Source organism: Mchenga conophoros, linkage group LG8 (genome assembly GCF_057382185.1).
Source record: "Mchenga conophoros isolate Kocher_MC1m ecotype Shallow Benthic linkage group LG8, M_conophoros_male_GT1.1, whole genome shotgun sequence".
NCBI lineage: Eukaryota > Metazoa > Chordata > Actinopteri > Cichliformes > Cichlidae > Mchenga > Mchenga conophoros.
The window spans coordinates 22,188,037-22,201,387 of NC_140533.1; the positions used below are offsets into that span (position 1 = coordinate 22,188,037).

At 42.7% G+C, this 13,351-nt stretch overlaps 1 protein-coding gene across 14 annotated transcripts in view; it reads left to right on the forward strand.

The window, feature by feature from the left end:
- LOC146568736 (calcium/calmodulin-dependent protein kinase type II subunit gamma) overlaps positions 1 to 13,351 on the forward strand; it is a 41,642-nt gene that overhangs the window by 16,071 nt on the left and 12,220 nt on the right. For 6 of the 14 annotated variants that reach the window (XM_085284978.1, XM_085284983.1, XM_085284987.1 and 3 more), the window contains exons 6-15: positions 4,528 to 4,600; positions 5,803 to 5,905; positions 6,367 to 6,450; positions 6,752 to 6,846; positions 7,280 to 7,402; positions 7,550 to 7,633; positions 8,805 to 8,847; positions 9,641 to 9,703; positions 12,275 to 12,315; positions 13,070 to 13,153. In XM_085284978.1, the coding sequence (XP_085141104.1) occupies positions 4,528 to 4,600; positions 5,803 to 5,905; positions 6,367 to 6,450; positions 6,752 to 6,846; positions 7,280 to 7,402; positions 7,550 to 7,633; positions 8,805 to 8,847; positions 9,641 to 9,703; positions 12,275 to 12,315; positions 13,070 to 13,153 (793 nt within the window). The remainder of the gene's footprint in view (positions 1 to 4,527; positions 4,601 to 5,802; positions 5,906 to 6,366; positions 6,451 to 6,751; positions 6,847 to 7,279; positions 7,403 to 7,549; positions 7,634 to 8,804; positions 8,848 to 9,640; positions 9,704 to 12,274; positions 12,316 to 13,069; positions 13,154 to 13,351) is intronic. The other 8 variants (XM_085284981.1, XM_085284990.1, XM_085284982.1 and 5 more) reach the window with 3 other exon arrangements.

Here is a 13,351-nt window from a genome sequence, read left to right on the forward strand (position 1 = left end):
ATGCACTTTTTACTCTGCAGGACATGCTCTTTGCTTCTGTGTTCACTGAGAATGGTGTTTGGTTTTTAGAAAGTGTTCTTAGGCTTCTCATTTACATTTTGTCTGAAGGCCAGACGATCTTAGTTATTAGCCTTGTCCCTCGTCTGTAGAGAGGTTTTTCAGATTGTCTGAATCATTTAAGATTCTGTGTCATAGATGTTGACATTCCCACTTCTTTGCCATTTTAAGTTCAGAAATGATTTTACTTTTGCAAAATACTGGATGGGAAAATCATTAATGTGGTGATATTCTCCATTTTTACTAAAATAGAGGATATCTCTTAATATGCACAATTGTGCTATTGACCTGTTAACCTCATTGGTTGTGCGATATTACACCAAGTTTTGTACTTCAGCCTTGTTGAAATCTCCCAATTCTTTGAATCTTTGGGCTGAAGGAAGGACAATACTCGGTGTATTTATGCTCAATCAACAATCATTTATTTCCATACAATTCAACACTTAAGAGCATAAGGACCATCATGATGGGGAGACATGCCTGAAGAGGGTCACAGCAAGTCTCAAAATGGTGACGGGTTGCTCAGCTTTTTATAGTCTCTAGTGGCCCCCATCTAGTCGTAAAAGCCAAAACATCACATTCTTTCTCTGTTACAGCGCCTAAGTTATGACCTCGGCAGTTGTTTCTCTGCTTTCTGTAAGGTGGGGGTGTGGAATGTGGTCTATCTGTCTCCCCTGCCTTAGACACAGAGTCTCCTGCTTACAATCTTCTCTTCATGATTCAACAATTAAGCATGTAACACATTCACAGCAGATCAAGGATACAGAGTGATGCACACTTATCTAATAAACTAATAAGTGAATATGTTCTTTTAACTCAAAAGTATAATGAGAACTAAACTACATACAGATCACACACTCTATATTAAAGGGTATAATATGATCTACAGCAGTATTCTAATTCAACTACTTTGATTACATATATAAGGTAACATATAATAACAGAATAATCTAATAGCCTTCTGCTCAGAACCTAGCTTTTGTTTTGTTTCTGGCTTTTATAATCTGAATATGTGACGCAGCACAGGAAAGGCTGGTCAGAGATTCAGACCAAGAATCTGGCTGTGTACAAAAACTGCCAAGCAATGATGCAACCAGACTTTCCTGTATTTCTGTGGTTTAGGTGAAGTTCTCTGTCTGAGGAATCTCTCAAAACTGTTATGTAGTCCAAAAACAAAGTCCAGCAAAACTGGAGCACAACCACACACATGCCTAAAGGTAGAACCAGACCAGTGCACGGCAAAATATGCCCCCTTTATGAAGCTGCTGACATGACTGAAGTCTTTGTCTATTTACATTGGTGTTAAACCACAATAATTTAAAGACTGGGACAATGTGGCATCTTCAAGGTTAAGAAAGATACATAGATTTTTATTTTTATTTTTTTCAAATTTGGAAATTTAAGGAAAACAAAACAAATTTTCAACTTTATCCTTGTTTTCACATGCTGTGCTATGGATGTGTTTATATATGTAAAAATCGTCCTCATTCTCAACATTGTGTTGTTTGTGTACTGTTTTTCAGTCATTTGAGTTTTAAATGACTTACTAATAGCCCAATCGTTTTTGGGATATGGGTTTTTTGCATGCAGACACACGGTACTGCAGACAAACAGCATAATCCTATTAAATATATAAATACTCTCATTTTATGAACACACAAGCACACAGCGGTGCATGTAATTGGCTTGCTGGTATTCTTATCAGGAAATGCATTTACTTGTCAACAAGTTCATTGGTTCCCCACTCTCCCCCTTCTCTCTTTAATCACATGTCTCACTCTGTCCCCCCCCCCCATTATAGTAAAAATGCAGTTCTGTTCTTTCTGTTTTGTTTATTTGTTTTTGTTTTGATTTAATAAACTGTGACGTTTAAATGAAAATTTGTTAAAAATATACTGTCATATCGAGCGCCCTCCCGGCTCTGTAAGCAAGTGATAATCAATCAGCTAGAAAGTGTGTAATCCAGCCTTGTCACTGCTATATTATTTAGAAGTGAGTGCAAAGGGGTAGAGAGTAGCACTCTCCAAAATGTCTCAGCTAGCAGAGCACAGCAAATGTTGCGTCGTTGGCTGCAAGAGCAAATATAGGAGTGAGGTTATATTGTCTGTAGTCTGTGTGTAATAACCTACTGTGGATAAGATTGAATAATCTGTGCATTTTAGTGACCTCATTCAGACATGTGAAGTTTAGATTAACTTGTCTTAAAATAGGCGTTGTATAGGACCATTCAAATAATACTGAAACAATTGCACAGTCAGCCAACAGTTCTGGCAAAAAACGCCAGTTCAGTCTGCTCGGATGTGAAGACTTGTATTACTGTTCACTGAATGTGTTTAGGGGACCTCGCCTTGGCAACTTGTGAAATTTTATTTGGCATTTTACATGATTTTCTTTGATTTTGTTGGTGTTGTCTCATATAATCTTTTTGTCTTTGTTTGCACTATCCTCCTGTGGCTGTGTGGTGGGCAGATTATGAATTCTGTCTGCAGTTAGCGTAGGGGTCTTTGTGAACAGACCCACAGAAACCAAGCCATATGATTTAAGCCTGGGCTTCACTCTTTGTAGGCAGGTGACATCTGACCCATTAACCTGAACATGAGCATTGGAGAGTGAAATCATCACCCGGTGCCACAGTGTGTACAACAGTAAGAGGATGGTCTTGTACGGGCATGTAAGAAAATTTCAGAATACGTGTAATGTGCCAACACACTCCACAGGATTGTGTGAAACATGCTTATGAGCCAGTGTTGAGAAATAATGGCAACAATATCGGTGGCAGCTGAATTGCCGCCCCCATTATTAGAATTGCTACTGGGATACAGATTTATTGACTGGATGGTTCAAGCCTTCCCACATCAGATACGTAGTATTTGTTCTTTCAGCTACTCTACCTGGATAATGGGTTTGAAACGTAAAATTGATTGCTTTTAGGGATCACGGTAGAGATGCAATTAACAGCTAGTGTGCTCATTAATCAATCGAGTTAACTGTTTTAACTGGTTAACTTTCTTGGCCGTCAAGCGTCTATTACATAAGCTTTATATCCACAGTGACGTGTTCATACTGCTTTTTAAAATACAGCTAAAAGTCAAAAAGGTGCAGTTTTTTCCAAAAGCTGTAGCAATGCAGTATTAGTGTTTTGCCTGGAAAACGCTTATAGCTGGGTCTTTTGGCTATCATTCCATCACTACATCTCGCTTTTTGAAATGTTTAATTCATCACTCAAAAGCCAGTGTTTCCCACACATAGACTTTACTTGGCAGGCTGCCCAGGTATGATAACTGCAGCCTTGCCAGCATTATTTTCTTTTCCAGTTGTCCAAGAACGTGAGGTTGTCCGTGATTGATTTACTGGGGGACATTTTCGCCTCAGTCTTATACTGAAACTTAAATCACTCCTAACTAGCTGCTAGCTAGTTAGAAGTTTTCTTGTTTTCCTCAACCAGTTTTCCATACTAGGACGATATGGTCCTTAACCCAAGGATCATATAAGCTACTTGGAAGAATTTTGTAATTTGGCTGTCTTATAGAATAATTCTCATTTTTCAGGAAACATTTGCATTTTCTGTCTGGCCCAAACTGGTCGAGGAGTTACGCTAACGTGAAACACACATGGTCAAATCTAGCCAGGGACAGATTTTTCTGTCTGTGTTCAGACAGCAGTACCTTTTGAATGCTTTCTGCTGCTGTGATACACCAAATAACTCGGTAAAGCTCGTTTTCTCTTCTTTCTCAAACTGTATGATTTTTGTCTCACAAACGTGCATGTAAAATAGGACTGCCGCCGGGCTGAATCATTCAGCTGCCCAATGGTCAAATGGACTTCAGCTGACTGTAGTCCTTATTCTGCTCTGGAGATCAGTCGCAAGCTAGAGAGCTACTTCAACCAGAACCTGCAGCAGGTGGAGCGCTGGCTCTGCTGTTACGCAGATGTGACTAGGGCTGTGCAGCAAAGCAAGGAGCACAGTTTCCAGTGCTGTCTGATGCAGTGGAGTTGGTTCTTGGGACAAGAGGTTAACTGAAGAGGCAATGAATACAACGCTGAATGCTGTTTCGTATTTGTCACGAGGGACTGGGCAATTAAAATACTTGCAGTGGAGCACACACACTACATGCCACAAATAGAATCTATTTCTGTGGGAAACGCTGCAGGTTGTCTGAACTTATTTTTTTTGTCTATCTCTGGAAAATATGTAATCCATTTGTGCGACAGCTCCAGTTTCATGTTGCCAGTTGTCACAGTGATCAAGAACGATGTCTCGTTGTTGGGGGCGTGTTCTTTTTTTTTTTTTTTTTTTTTTTTTTTTTTTTTTTTCTCTAATGATGGCAATACCATGCATCTTTTTTTTTTCTGCCTGGCAGGCGAGTCATGTGGGGTAAATGTGTGGTGTTTTTTTTTTTTTTTTTCCAATGAAGGGTGGTGACTGACACGTCTCACTCTCTCCCTCTGTCCCCTCTTCTCTCTCCGTAGTCACTGCATTAGTCAGATCTTGGAGAGTGTCAATCATATCCACCAGCATGATATTGTGCACAGAGACCTCAAGGTGAGTGGCTGCCCGTTTCCATGACAACCACACTCTTACACATGTACACACACACACACCTCTGCTCGTGGCCATGGCAACATACAGATGGCTCTCAGTTGCTCCATCTCTCTTCCTCTCCCTCTCCGCAATTTTTGCTCTACTGCCGTCTACTGCCCCCGCCCTCCTCTGTCTGTTGTCAGATCTGTCATCCTGCCTGTCCTTGACCGGGACTGTGTGTGTTTTTGTGTCTGCGCGTGCATAATCACATGATGTATGTTCGTGTTGAGCACAGAGATGTTGAGTCATGATCACGTGGAAGGGTTCGTCTCACCTATGGCAAGGACTCAAGAGCTCATACGTGCACAAGCTGACTCGTGAGGGGGCTGTGTTTGGGCGGAGGCATAGACGAGCGTGACATCACACCACCCTTCAAGCGTCAGGAGATTTGATTTGTCCCAAATTGCTGATGGGTTGAGATGTAAAGAGTAGAGGATGAGGATGGCTTCTCTGTTGCCTGCAGTTTTACGTTTAACCCAGTTTAAGTTGATGAGATGTTAATAATATATGTACTGAATTTGAAACTACGAAGTGAGGGGCAGGGGGGTAGGGAAAAAAACCCGCTATCTCAAGGGATGTCTGAGACACATGTGGGCGGCTTTTGTACGTGTGCACACTATGTCAGAGAATAACCTCGAGCGCTGCCTGTCTGATTTGTTGGCCTTTTATCCTGAGTGGGCTTTTTACTGCAGCCCTTTATGTCCCGCTGCCCAAACAACGGCCATTTACAACTGCCACACACGCCGCCTCGCGCTAAGTACACTTTCCATTTAGCATGCAGTCTGCAGCTCTACCTAAATGATTCCCGAGTGGTTTCCATGGCTACGGACCCATGCCCATATAAGGTGTTGGGGAGATTCTCAACTACTTATCCTCTCCCTACCTCCTCTGTCTCTCCATCACGCTCTCACACCTTTATCCCACCCCCACATGCTGTGTCAAACACATCAAATATAAATATTTCTGAGGAAAGGCTTTACTGAAGAGTGCCTTTAACTGCCTGTCTCTCACTGTCTTGATCTCTGCTTTGCTGTGTGTGTGTGTGTGTGTGTGTGTGTGTGTGTGTGTGTGTGTGTGTGTGTGTGTGTGTGTGTGTGTGTGTGTGTGTGTGTGTGTGTGTGTGTGTGTGTGTGTGTGTGTGTGTGTGTGTGTGTGTGTCTCAGCCTGAGAACTTGTTGTTGGCCAGTAAGATGAAGGGAGCCGCAGTGAAGCTGGCAGACTTTGGACTTGCTATTGAAGTGCAGGGGGACCAGCAGGCTTGGTTTGGTAAGAAAACAAAAACAGTGACACAAACACGCATATCAAATGAGCAGGTCCTTTACCTGATCTGTTATTCTATCTGGGTGTTTAGCACTTGATAGTTCCTACACCGGGCATGAATCACTGCTGAACAGGCCCTCTTTCATACAGCAAGCCACATAGTTTCACATCTGCTGCTTTGAAGCCACAGAATATTTGCAGGAGCATTGATTAAGAGGCTCACTGCCACTTTCCAGGTCATGCTTAGGTCATTGTGTCTTGGCTAACAGCCAAGCTGCCAGCACTTGGCTGACTCTGTGGCAGGGATGAAATGATTAATGGGTATTTGCTAGTGACTCTACACTATCATAATCTGGCCCTGCATACGGGTCGCTATAATTTAAGCTGTTTATATAACGGCATGAAAGCAGCCTTTACCGGGAGTTTAATAAAAGTTAATTGTATCTTCTGATTTATCTGTTGGGCAGGGTTTGCAGGCACTCCTGGCTATCTCTCCCCTGAGGTCCTGCGGAAGGACCCTTATGGCAAGCCTGTGGACATATGGGCCTGTGGTGAGTTTTGACACCTGTGTGTGCCTCGGGTCGAATGAACCTATTCAACAGCTTTTAAGTATCATTTAAAAGTAAAACTGTTTTCGTAGGGGTTAATGGGAATCATAAAAAAAAGCATGATGATCTTGCAGCCTCTCTCAGAGAGGTGACTTCATTGTGCTCATAAAGTGTTGCAATAACTAAGTTTTCCCTTTCTTACTGTTGCATTTCCTTGTCTTGATTTTATTCTTTGCTGCCCACGGTAAATGGTATTGTAACATGATCTTGCTGAATCACTTCTCACCTCTTTGTTTCCTGTCAGGTGTTATTCTCTATATCTTGTTAGTGGGATATCCACCATTCTGGGACGAAGATCAACATAAACTCTATCAGCAGATCAAAGCTGGGGCATACGATGTAAGTGTGTGTGTGTGTGTGTTAGGTGTGATGGGTGCAGTGCAGGGGTTTGCTAAGCAGTTTTCGAACATTTAATAGTGTCCAATTGAGATGTGGTCCAAAGCTATTGATCCTATCAGGGCCTTCCTGACGCATTGCAGAGGGGTGTGTGTGTGTGTGTGTGTGTGAGAGAGAGTGTGTGAGAGTCAGAGAAGGGGTATTCTCCTCTCTCAGTCGATGAATAATGAAGTCACTTTTCAGCCTGTTTGCAGGGATTTGAGTTTTAAAACTGCAGCATGTTTTCTGTGACTTCCCCCCCCATAATCTTCCCTATTTTAAGGAGTTAACTCAAGCACTGGTTTCCATATGGCATGGATCTGCTAGAAACCCACTTGATCAGCTGACCAGAAATCTCTCACAACTGACGTATCACTTGTTTCTCCTATTTCCTCAGTTCCCGTCTCCAGAGTGGGACACGGTGACCCCAGAGGCAAAGAACCTGATTAACCAGATGTTGACAATTAACCCAGCCAAAAGAATCACTGCTGAACAGGCTCTCAAACACCCATGGATCTGCGTAAGTATTCACCTAAATGACCACAGAGTACATTATGGAAAAACCTAGGGATTTACCATATTAAAGCCGTCACATAACTATAACTCGGATTCATACTTGCCCTGAGAATCTGTTGACTTATTTTGTTCCATTTTTGTCCCCTTACAGCACCGTTCTACAGTGGCGTCCATGATGCACAGACAGGAAACAGTCGAATGTCTCCGCAAGTTCAATGCTCGCCGAAAACTCAAGGTAGGCTTCTCAGGCTTTAAACCAGCCTTGATTGGTTACTTTTTTTTATCCTGTGGTTTTAAAGGGCTGGGACAAAATATCAGCGTGGAAGTATACCATCTTCCTCTTGGGAGATGTGATCTATCAGTCAACACTTTTATTAAAAGATGTAGGTGCTCTTAAAATATTCATCATTCCACTTTGATCTGTCAGCATTTCATGGCTCGAATGGGGCACATGGCAGAGAAAGATGATATAACTGATTAACTGAACTGAATTGAATAATAATAACAAGACACAACAATACAACAGTGCAGTGAATAAGTAACTAATCCCTTGTTTGGTGTATTATATGTTAAGCTACACAGATATTGTTGTGTATCTTAGATAATTGTGCAATGTAGTTGTGATATGGGTGTTATTGTGCGTGACATTTCATGAGTTAGTTATTGTGTGAGCATAGAAACGTAGCACAAAAATAAGGAAACTTGTGTTTGGACGATTATTTCTAAAATGTAACAATGCAATAGTGTTGGAAAGCTCGAGTTCACTCTATGCGTCTGTTTTTGGAGACTATTGAAAATATTTTAACTCGCTGTGCTGTGCATCTCATTCATTGTCATTTGCTGTGAAGCTGTTGAAACCTGCCCTGTCTATTATATCATTTCGACATATATTTTGGATTGCGAGGTTTAAAATGTTTCGGTTTGTAAATTATGCTGCTTTGAGGGGTTGATATCAACCATCGAAACTATCAGCCAAACTCTGAGATCACATGTCTGCCAAAGTCTTTGATCTTCTAAATTGCTGCGTATGAACATTTCACTTTTGAGAACCTCAGCTTTTTTTTTCCCCCCTCTATTGGAAACATTTTAAATGTCAACCAGCTCCAGTTACTGTAGTTTGCATTCACTGCCACTGATGCAAACTCATGCCTCAAGTATCAGCTATTTTGTTTTGCCACATCATTTAAATTAATTTGCATAGAGGAATATAGGGCTTTGAGATGTGAGAATGTACAGTTAAAGGTGCATCTCCCCAGACAGCATACAAGGTTTTTTTTTATTTTTTTTTATTTTAAACATTAGGCAGAGTTTTACAGACAACATTAAGTAAATAAAGAAAAACGCCATGCTCTCATTATACCTCCCCTCACTTCTCTCTTCTCCTTCCTCTCCTCCTCCTCCTCCAGGGAGCCATTCTCACCACCATGCTGGTGTCCAGAAACTTCTCAGGTGGGTGTGCCCTTCGCCCTCAGCCTCCCACGCAGCACATGCAGAGGGAGTGGAGGAAGGAAAGTGGATAGAGTCCTCTGCACCTTTTTTAACCCCCCCACCACACACGCACGCTCACCCACTCATTCTCAAAATAACAATGTTTTTGTGTGCGCCCAGGAGTTTGCTTGCTTACAACATTAAACTGAACTGAAATACGAAGCTTCTTTGTGATATGATAGAAATATTGTATTACTGAATTATTATGAGTGCATTATCATGTATGTTAGCAGCCTAAAATTTGATATTCTGTCATAATCTGTTCCAGATTATATGTGGGTGCCAGTTATGTCCTTGTCTGTGCTAATGTATCTCTCCCTGTGTGTATGTGTGTGCGCGCGCGTATGTGTCCCTCTTTTCTGCTGCCCATGGAGCATGTTTGAGAGAACGAAGCCTAGACTTTAATGAGATTTTTCTTTTTTAATGTTTGGGGGAAAGTGTGGTGTTATAAAACCAGGTGACTATTAAGATTCTGTGTTTTTTATCTCAGCCTGCTGAGAGTGACTTGTTTTCGTTGAAGCCTTGTTCTCAGCCTTTAAGTAATTGGTCAGTCGATGGCTAATGATTTCAACCCTGGGCCTAGGAATCCACAGGGGTGCACGTCTTTGCTTTGGCCCGTTTGTATCAAAGTCTAAGATGCATCTGGGCTGTAGCCAGCACCCCCTGTAGCTTTCTCGGCCCATGACTGAACAGCATGAGATCGACCTGCATAATTTCCTTAGCCCCTCCCAACTGTAGCATTTCTATCCAATAGTGGGCCGGCAGCATACCAACTCTGCTGCTGCCGCCTCCTCCACGGCCTCACTGGCTCAGGAAGGTACGTCCCAGAGACACGCCCATCCACTTCCTCTTTACATACACAACTATTTTCTTTCATGGGACAGGGTTGGCCCTCATCACCATCCCCCAAATCCTGCATGCAGCCTTTGCAAGCATCCTCATCAACATACACACCCACAAGCATGCATCCCCTCACAGATTTTTCTCATTTAGGGGTATTGTGTAGCAATCATGTAAATAAGCTTCACTTGAGTTTACGTCAGCCTGCACTAAAAAGTGCTTTTTACATTCACACATCAGCGCCATTCAATCGTGACCTCGTAACCCACATTTCATCTTCACTTAGTTATGGCGTCACTTCCAGCAAGCTCCATCCTGACCTCCAGCTGACCCCTTACGTCTCTGTGCTCGCACAGGGCGGACTGGGGCAGGGGATGAGGAGGGGCATGTATCCTGGGGGCGGGAACTCACATTGCAGGGGGCCGGCAAGAGCTGGGTTGGCGTGCTGCCATCGTCAGACCTGGGTTTGATGGGACAAAGGAAGAAAGTTGGATGTTGAGGAGCTAGAGGGGAGAATAACTGAGACGGAGGATGGGAGTGCTGACTTCAGTGCCGCTACTGTTGAAAACATCACCGTTTCTTCCTGATGAATCACTTGAGGTTAAAGGCATCCCACGTCTCAACTCCCCCTCTTAAGGTCTGTTTTAGTACTTTCAAAGCAAAGTTCCCCCTTGAGACAGGAACCCCACAAGCTAATGTGGCAGCAAGTCTGCCACATTAGATCGAGGGATTGTTTTGAAAGTATTAAAATCAGATTTTCCTCTCATCCTGCCCGGTGGAGATGGGTGGTGAAGGTCGGCGATTCCAATGGTGGCTCCATGGATTGAGTACATTAGAAGCAATGTAGAGCAGACTGGATTCTCTGTCTCCCTTTTTAGAATGGAGGATCTTTTTTGCTCTGCAGTGTCTATACACTTCTCCATAGGATCTGTTTGTAGGCAGGATAAAGGTAAAATGTTTATGGGGAGATAACTTCACCTGAGACACCTAAGGGGAGGCGGGTGTTAATCCTAGGATGTGTGATTGGTGCGCTGAGATTCGGGGTGCCTGTGGTGCTTTAATTGTCAGCTAAAGCCCTCCGAATGCGGGCTCCTTCACTGAGACTGGACCAAGTTGCCTGTTTTGTAAGTTTCTGTAAATATGTGTGACATCATCACTCCAGATTGGACTCCTCATCTCTCCTCCTTTTAAGTCATCCATAATCAAGATTTTTGTTTTTTATTTTCTTTTTCTTGGCTTTTGGCTTTTGGTCCTCTGATGATGTCACTCATCACTGCAAACCTATAACTGCTTCCTTGCACTTCTGAGTATTTCTGAGGCAAGGCTTGGCCGTTTGCTCATGATGTTTCCTTTTAATGGCATTATAGCAGAATGTGACAGAAGTGTGAGTTTGAAGCATCTCTCTGTGTTTCTAATTCGGTTTTTGCCTTGCTGCCTTTCGCATGTGGGTGTCCTGTGTGGTTAATTCCTACAAAATGTTCTCGGGAGACACACCTTCAGATGCTTTCTAACACATTTTTCCTTTCTCATCACCGAGCTAGAATCTTGCTCGAGTGGTGAAGCCCTCCTCCTGTGGGTCACCTTGACCTCTACCCATCTTGCCATGTTAAATTTGTGCTAGAGAGCATGTGAACGTGGTAGTCCCATGCTGTCACATTAGCACCCTGGTGACTGCTTGATAGAAGATGTAGCCAAATGAAGAGCAGATGTTTGCACTGTGAACAATCAGCTGTCCTTTATCTAGTTTTTGAATGAAAATGAAAACTGGAAATTAAACTTAAATTTTTTTAAATTTTTTTTTCCTTTGGATGCTGCATGGCCAGGCCAAAGTATAAGCTGCTATCAATGCAACAGCCAAGATTAGGGAGCATGAGTTTTCACTTGATATTGTTTGCTGCTGTAAATGCTGTGCCCCTTATCTCTCCTCTCATGTATTGAAATACTAAGCCCTCTCTTACAACCCTCCCCCCTCTTCCCTCCCCCTCTATCCCTCTCCAATTTCCTATTGGAAGGTAAGAAACTCAAGATAAGATTTTTGGAACCTGTGTGTGTTGGTAGAAAAACAAGAGAAAAGCAAGCAAGAGAGAGTTGAGAGCGTTAGACTGAGAGGAAAAGTGACTGGAGCCCTTAAAGGAAATCAATGATTTACATTAACCTAGCTCATCACTGTCAGTCCTGGCGGCAGTTTGAGTCTGGCCATCATTCTCTTTCTAGATCTGCTGGGGTCTTCCAGGCAGGAAATGGACTGAGGAAGTTTACTTTGCTCTCAGGTTTCTCTTATATCCCCAGATGGCAATGAATGGATTATGATGTGAATGGGTTTTGCAGATTGTAGCAGCCTGTACAGCCAAGGGGCGTAAAATGCCCGAGAAATCCATTAAATGCATGTTGTGCTTTGGAAACATCTAAGCTTACTTTGTCACAGTGACTGAGGTGTTGGGGATTCATAGATGTAATGTAGGTTAGAGGTACGAACGAACTATCATCATCAGTAAATCTTAACTTTTCTACCTGTTTCTCTCCCCTTCTATCCTCCTTTTTTCCACAGCATGCAAAAGTTTACTCAACAAGAAGTCAGATTCTGCTAAGGTAAGGTTCTCTTCATCACCTCTCTGCCCTCTTTTGTTCTGCTACATGGTGTCCTATCTCTCCTCTGTCAGCTGACCTCGATTTTCTGCCTTCTGTTCTTTTTCTGTCTTTCACAGTCTTTCTTTTGCGCACTTTTCCTCCTATTATTTCAATGAATATCTTTTGTTGTGCAGTAGTTATTATTCATTTTAAGGTTGTTGTTTTGTTTTGTTTTTTTCGTTTTCACATTGACCTTGTTTTATATCTGCAGAGGAGTTTCTTTCTATGGCGTGTTTTTAGATCCCATAATCCTGCAGTCCTTTCCACAAGTTTTTAACCTTTTTTTTTTTTTTTTTTTTAAACCAACGTTTTCACTCATAATTTATAAATATTAGTTCCATAATGCTGGTTTTATTCTTTCACCTTTAGTCAGTTTCAGTCAAATGTCTGCTGCTCTGTTTCCCAGCAATCTCCATCAGCCTCTGCTGCTATTAAGCATCTCGCTCCCCACTCCTCTTTTTCTTTTCTGCCCCAGGGGTCACTCTGTGTAGTTAAGTGGGAGCGGCATAGAGAGTTAGTGAGGCAGTAAAAGGGATGATCTAGAGGCCATTCTGTGGCACTCACCCTCTCATTTACCCTGTTAGCTCTCAATAGCCCGGGAGCTTCCACCAACATTAGCCCCGTTTCCTGAAAGGCGTGTTTCAATTCTAATGCATCTTTCTCTATGTGTGTGTGACGTATGTGTTCACTTTGAGTGTTTGCGTTCTCGTCCCAGCCTTCTACCAACAACAGTAAGAACAGTATAGTGAGCGCCATCAATGCCCTGAAAGACACCAACATGGCAACGAACGCACAGATGGTACAGTAGGCCGCCGCAGTGTCAGCCCTGCCTCTTAATCCCCCCTGTCCCCTCAGTAGTTGCATAGTAACCCATTGGGCCTCATCCTCCATCATCTGCTTGTCATCCTTCATCTACCACCCAGGAGATCTTGCTCTGTAACATCCCCTGTCCCAATAAGCTTACCAACCGTGGTGCACGTGTGCTCCTGATTTAGGT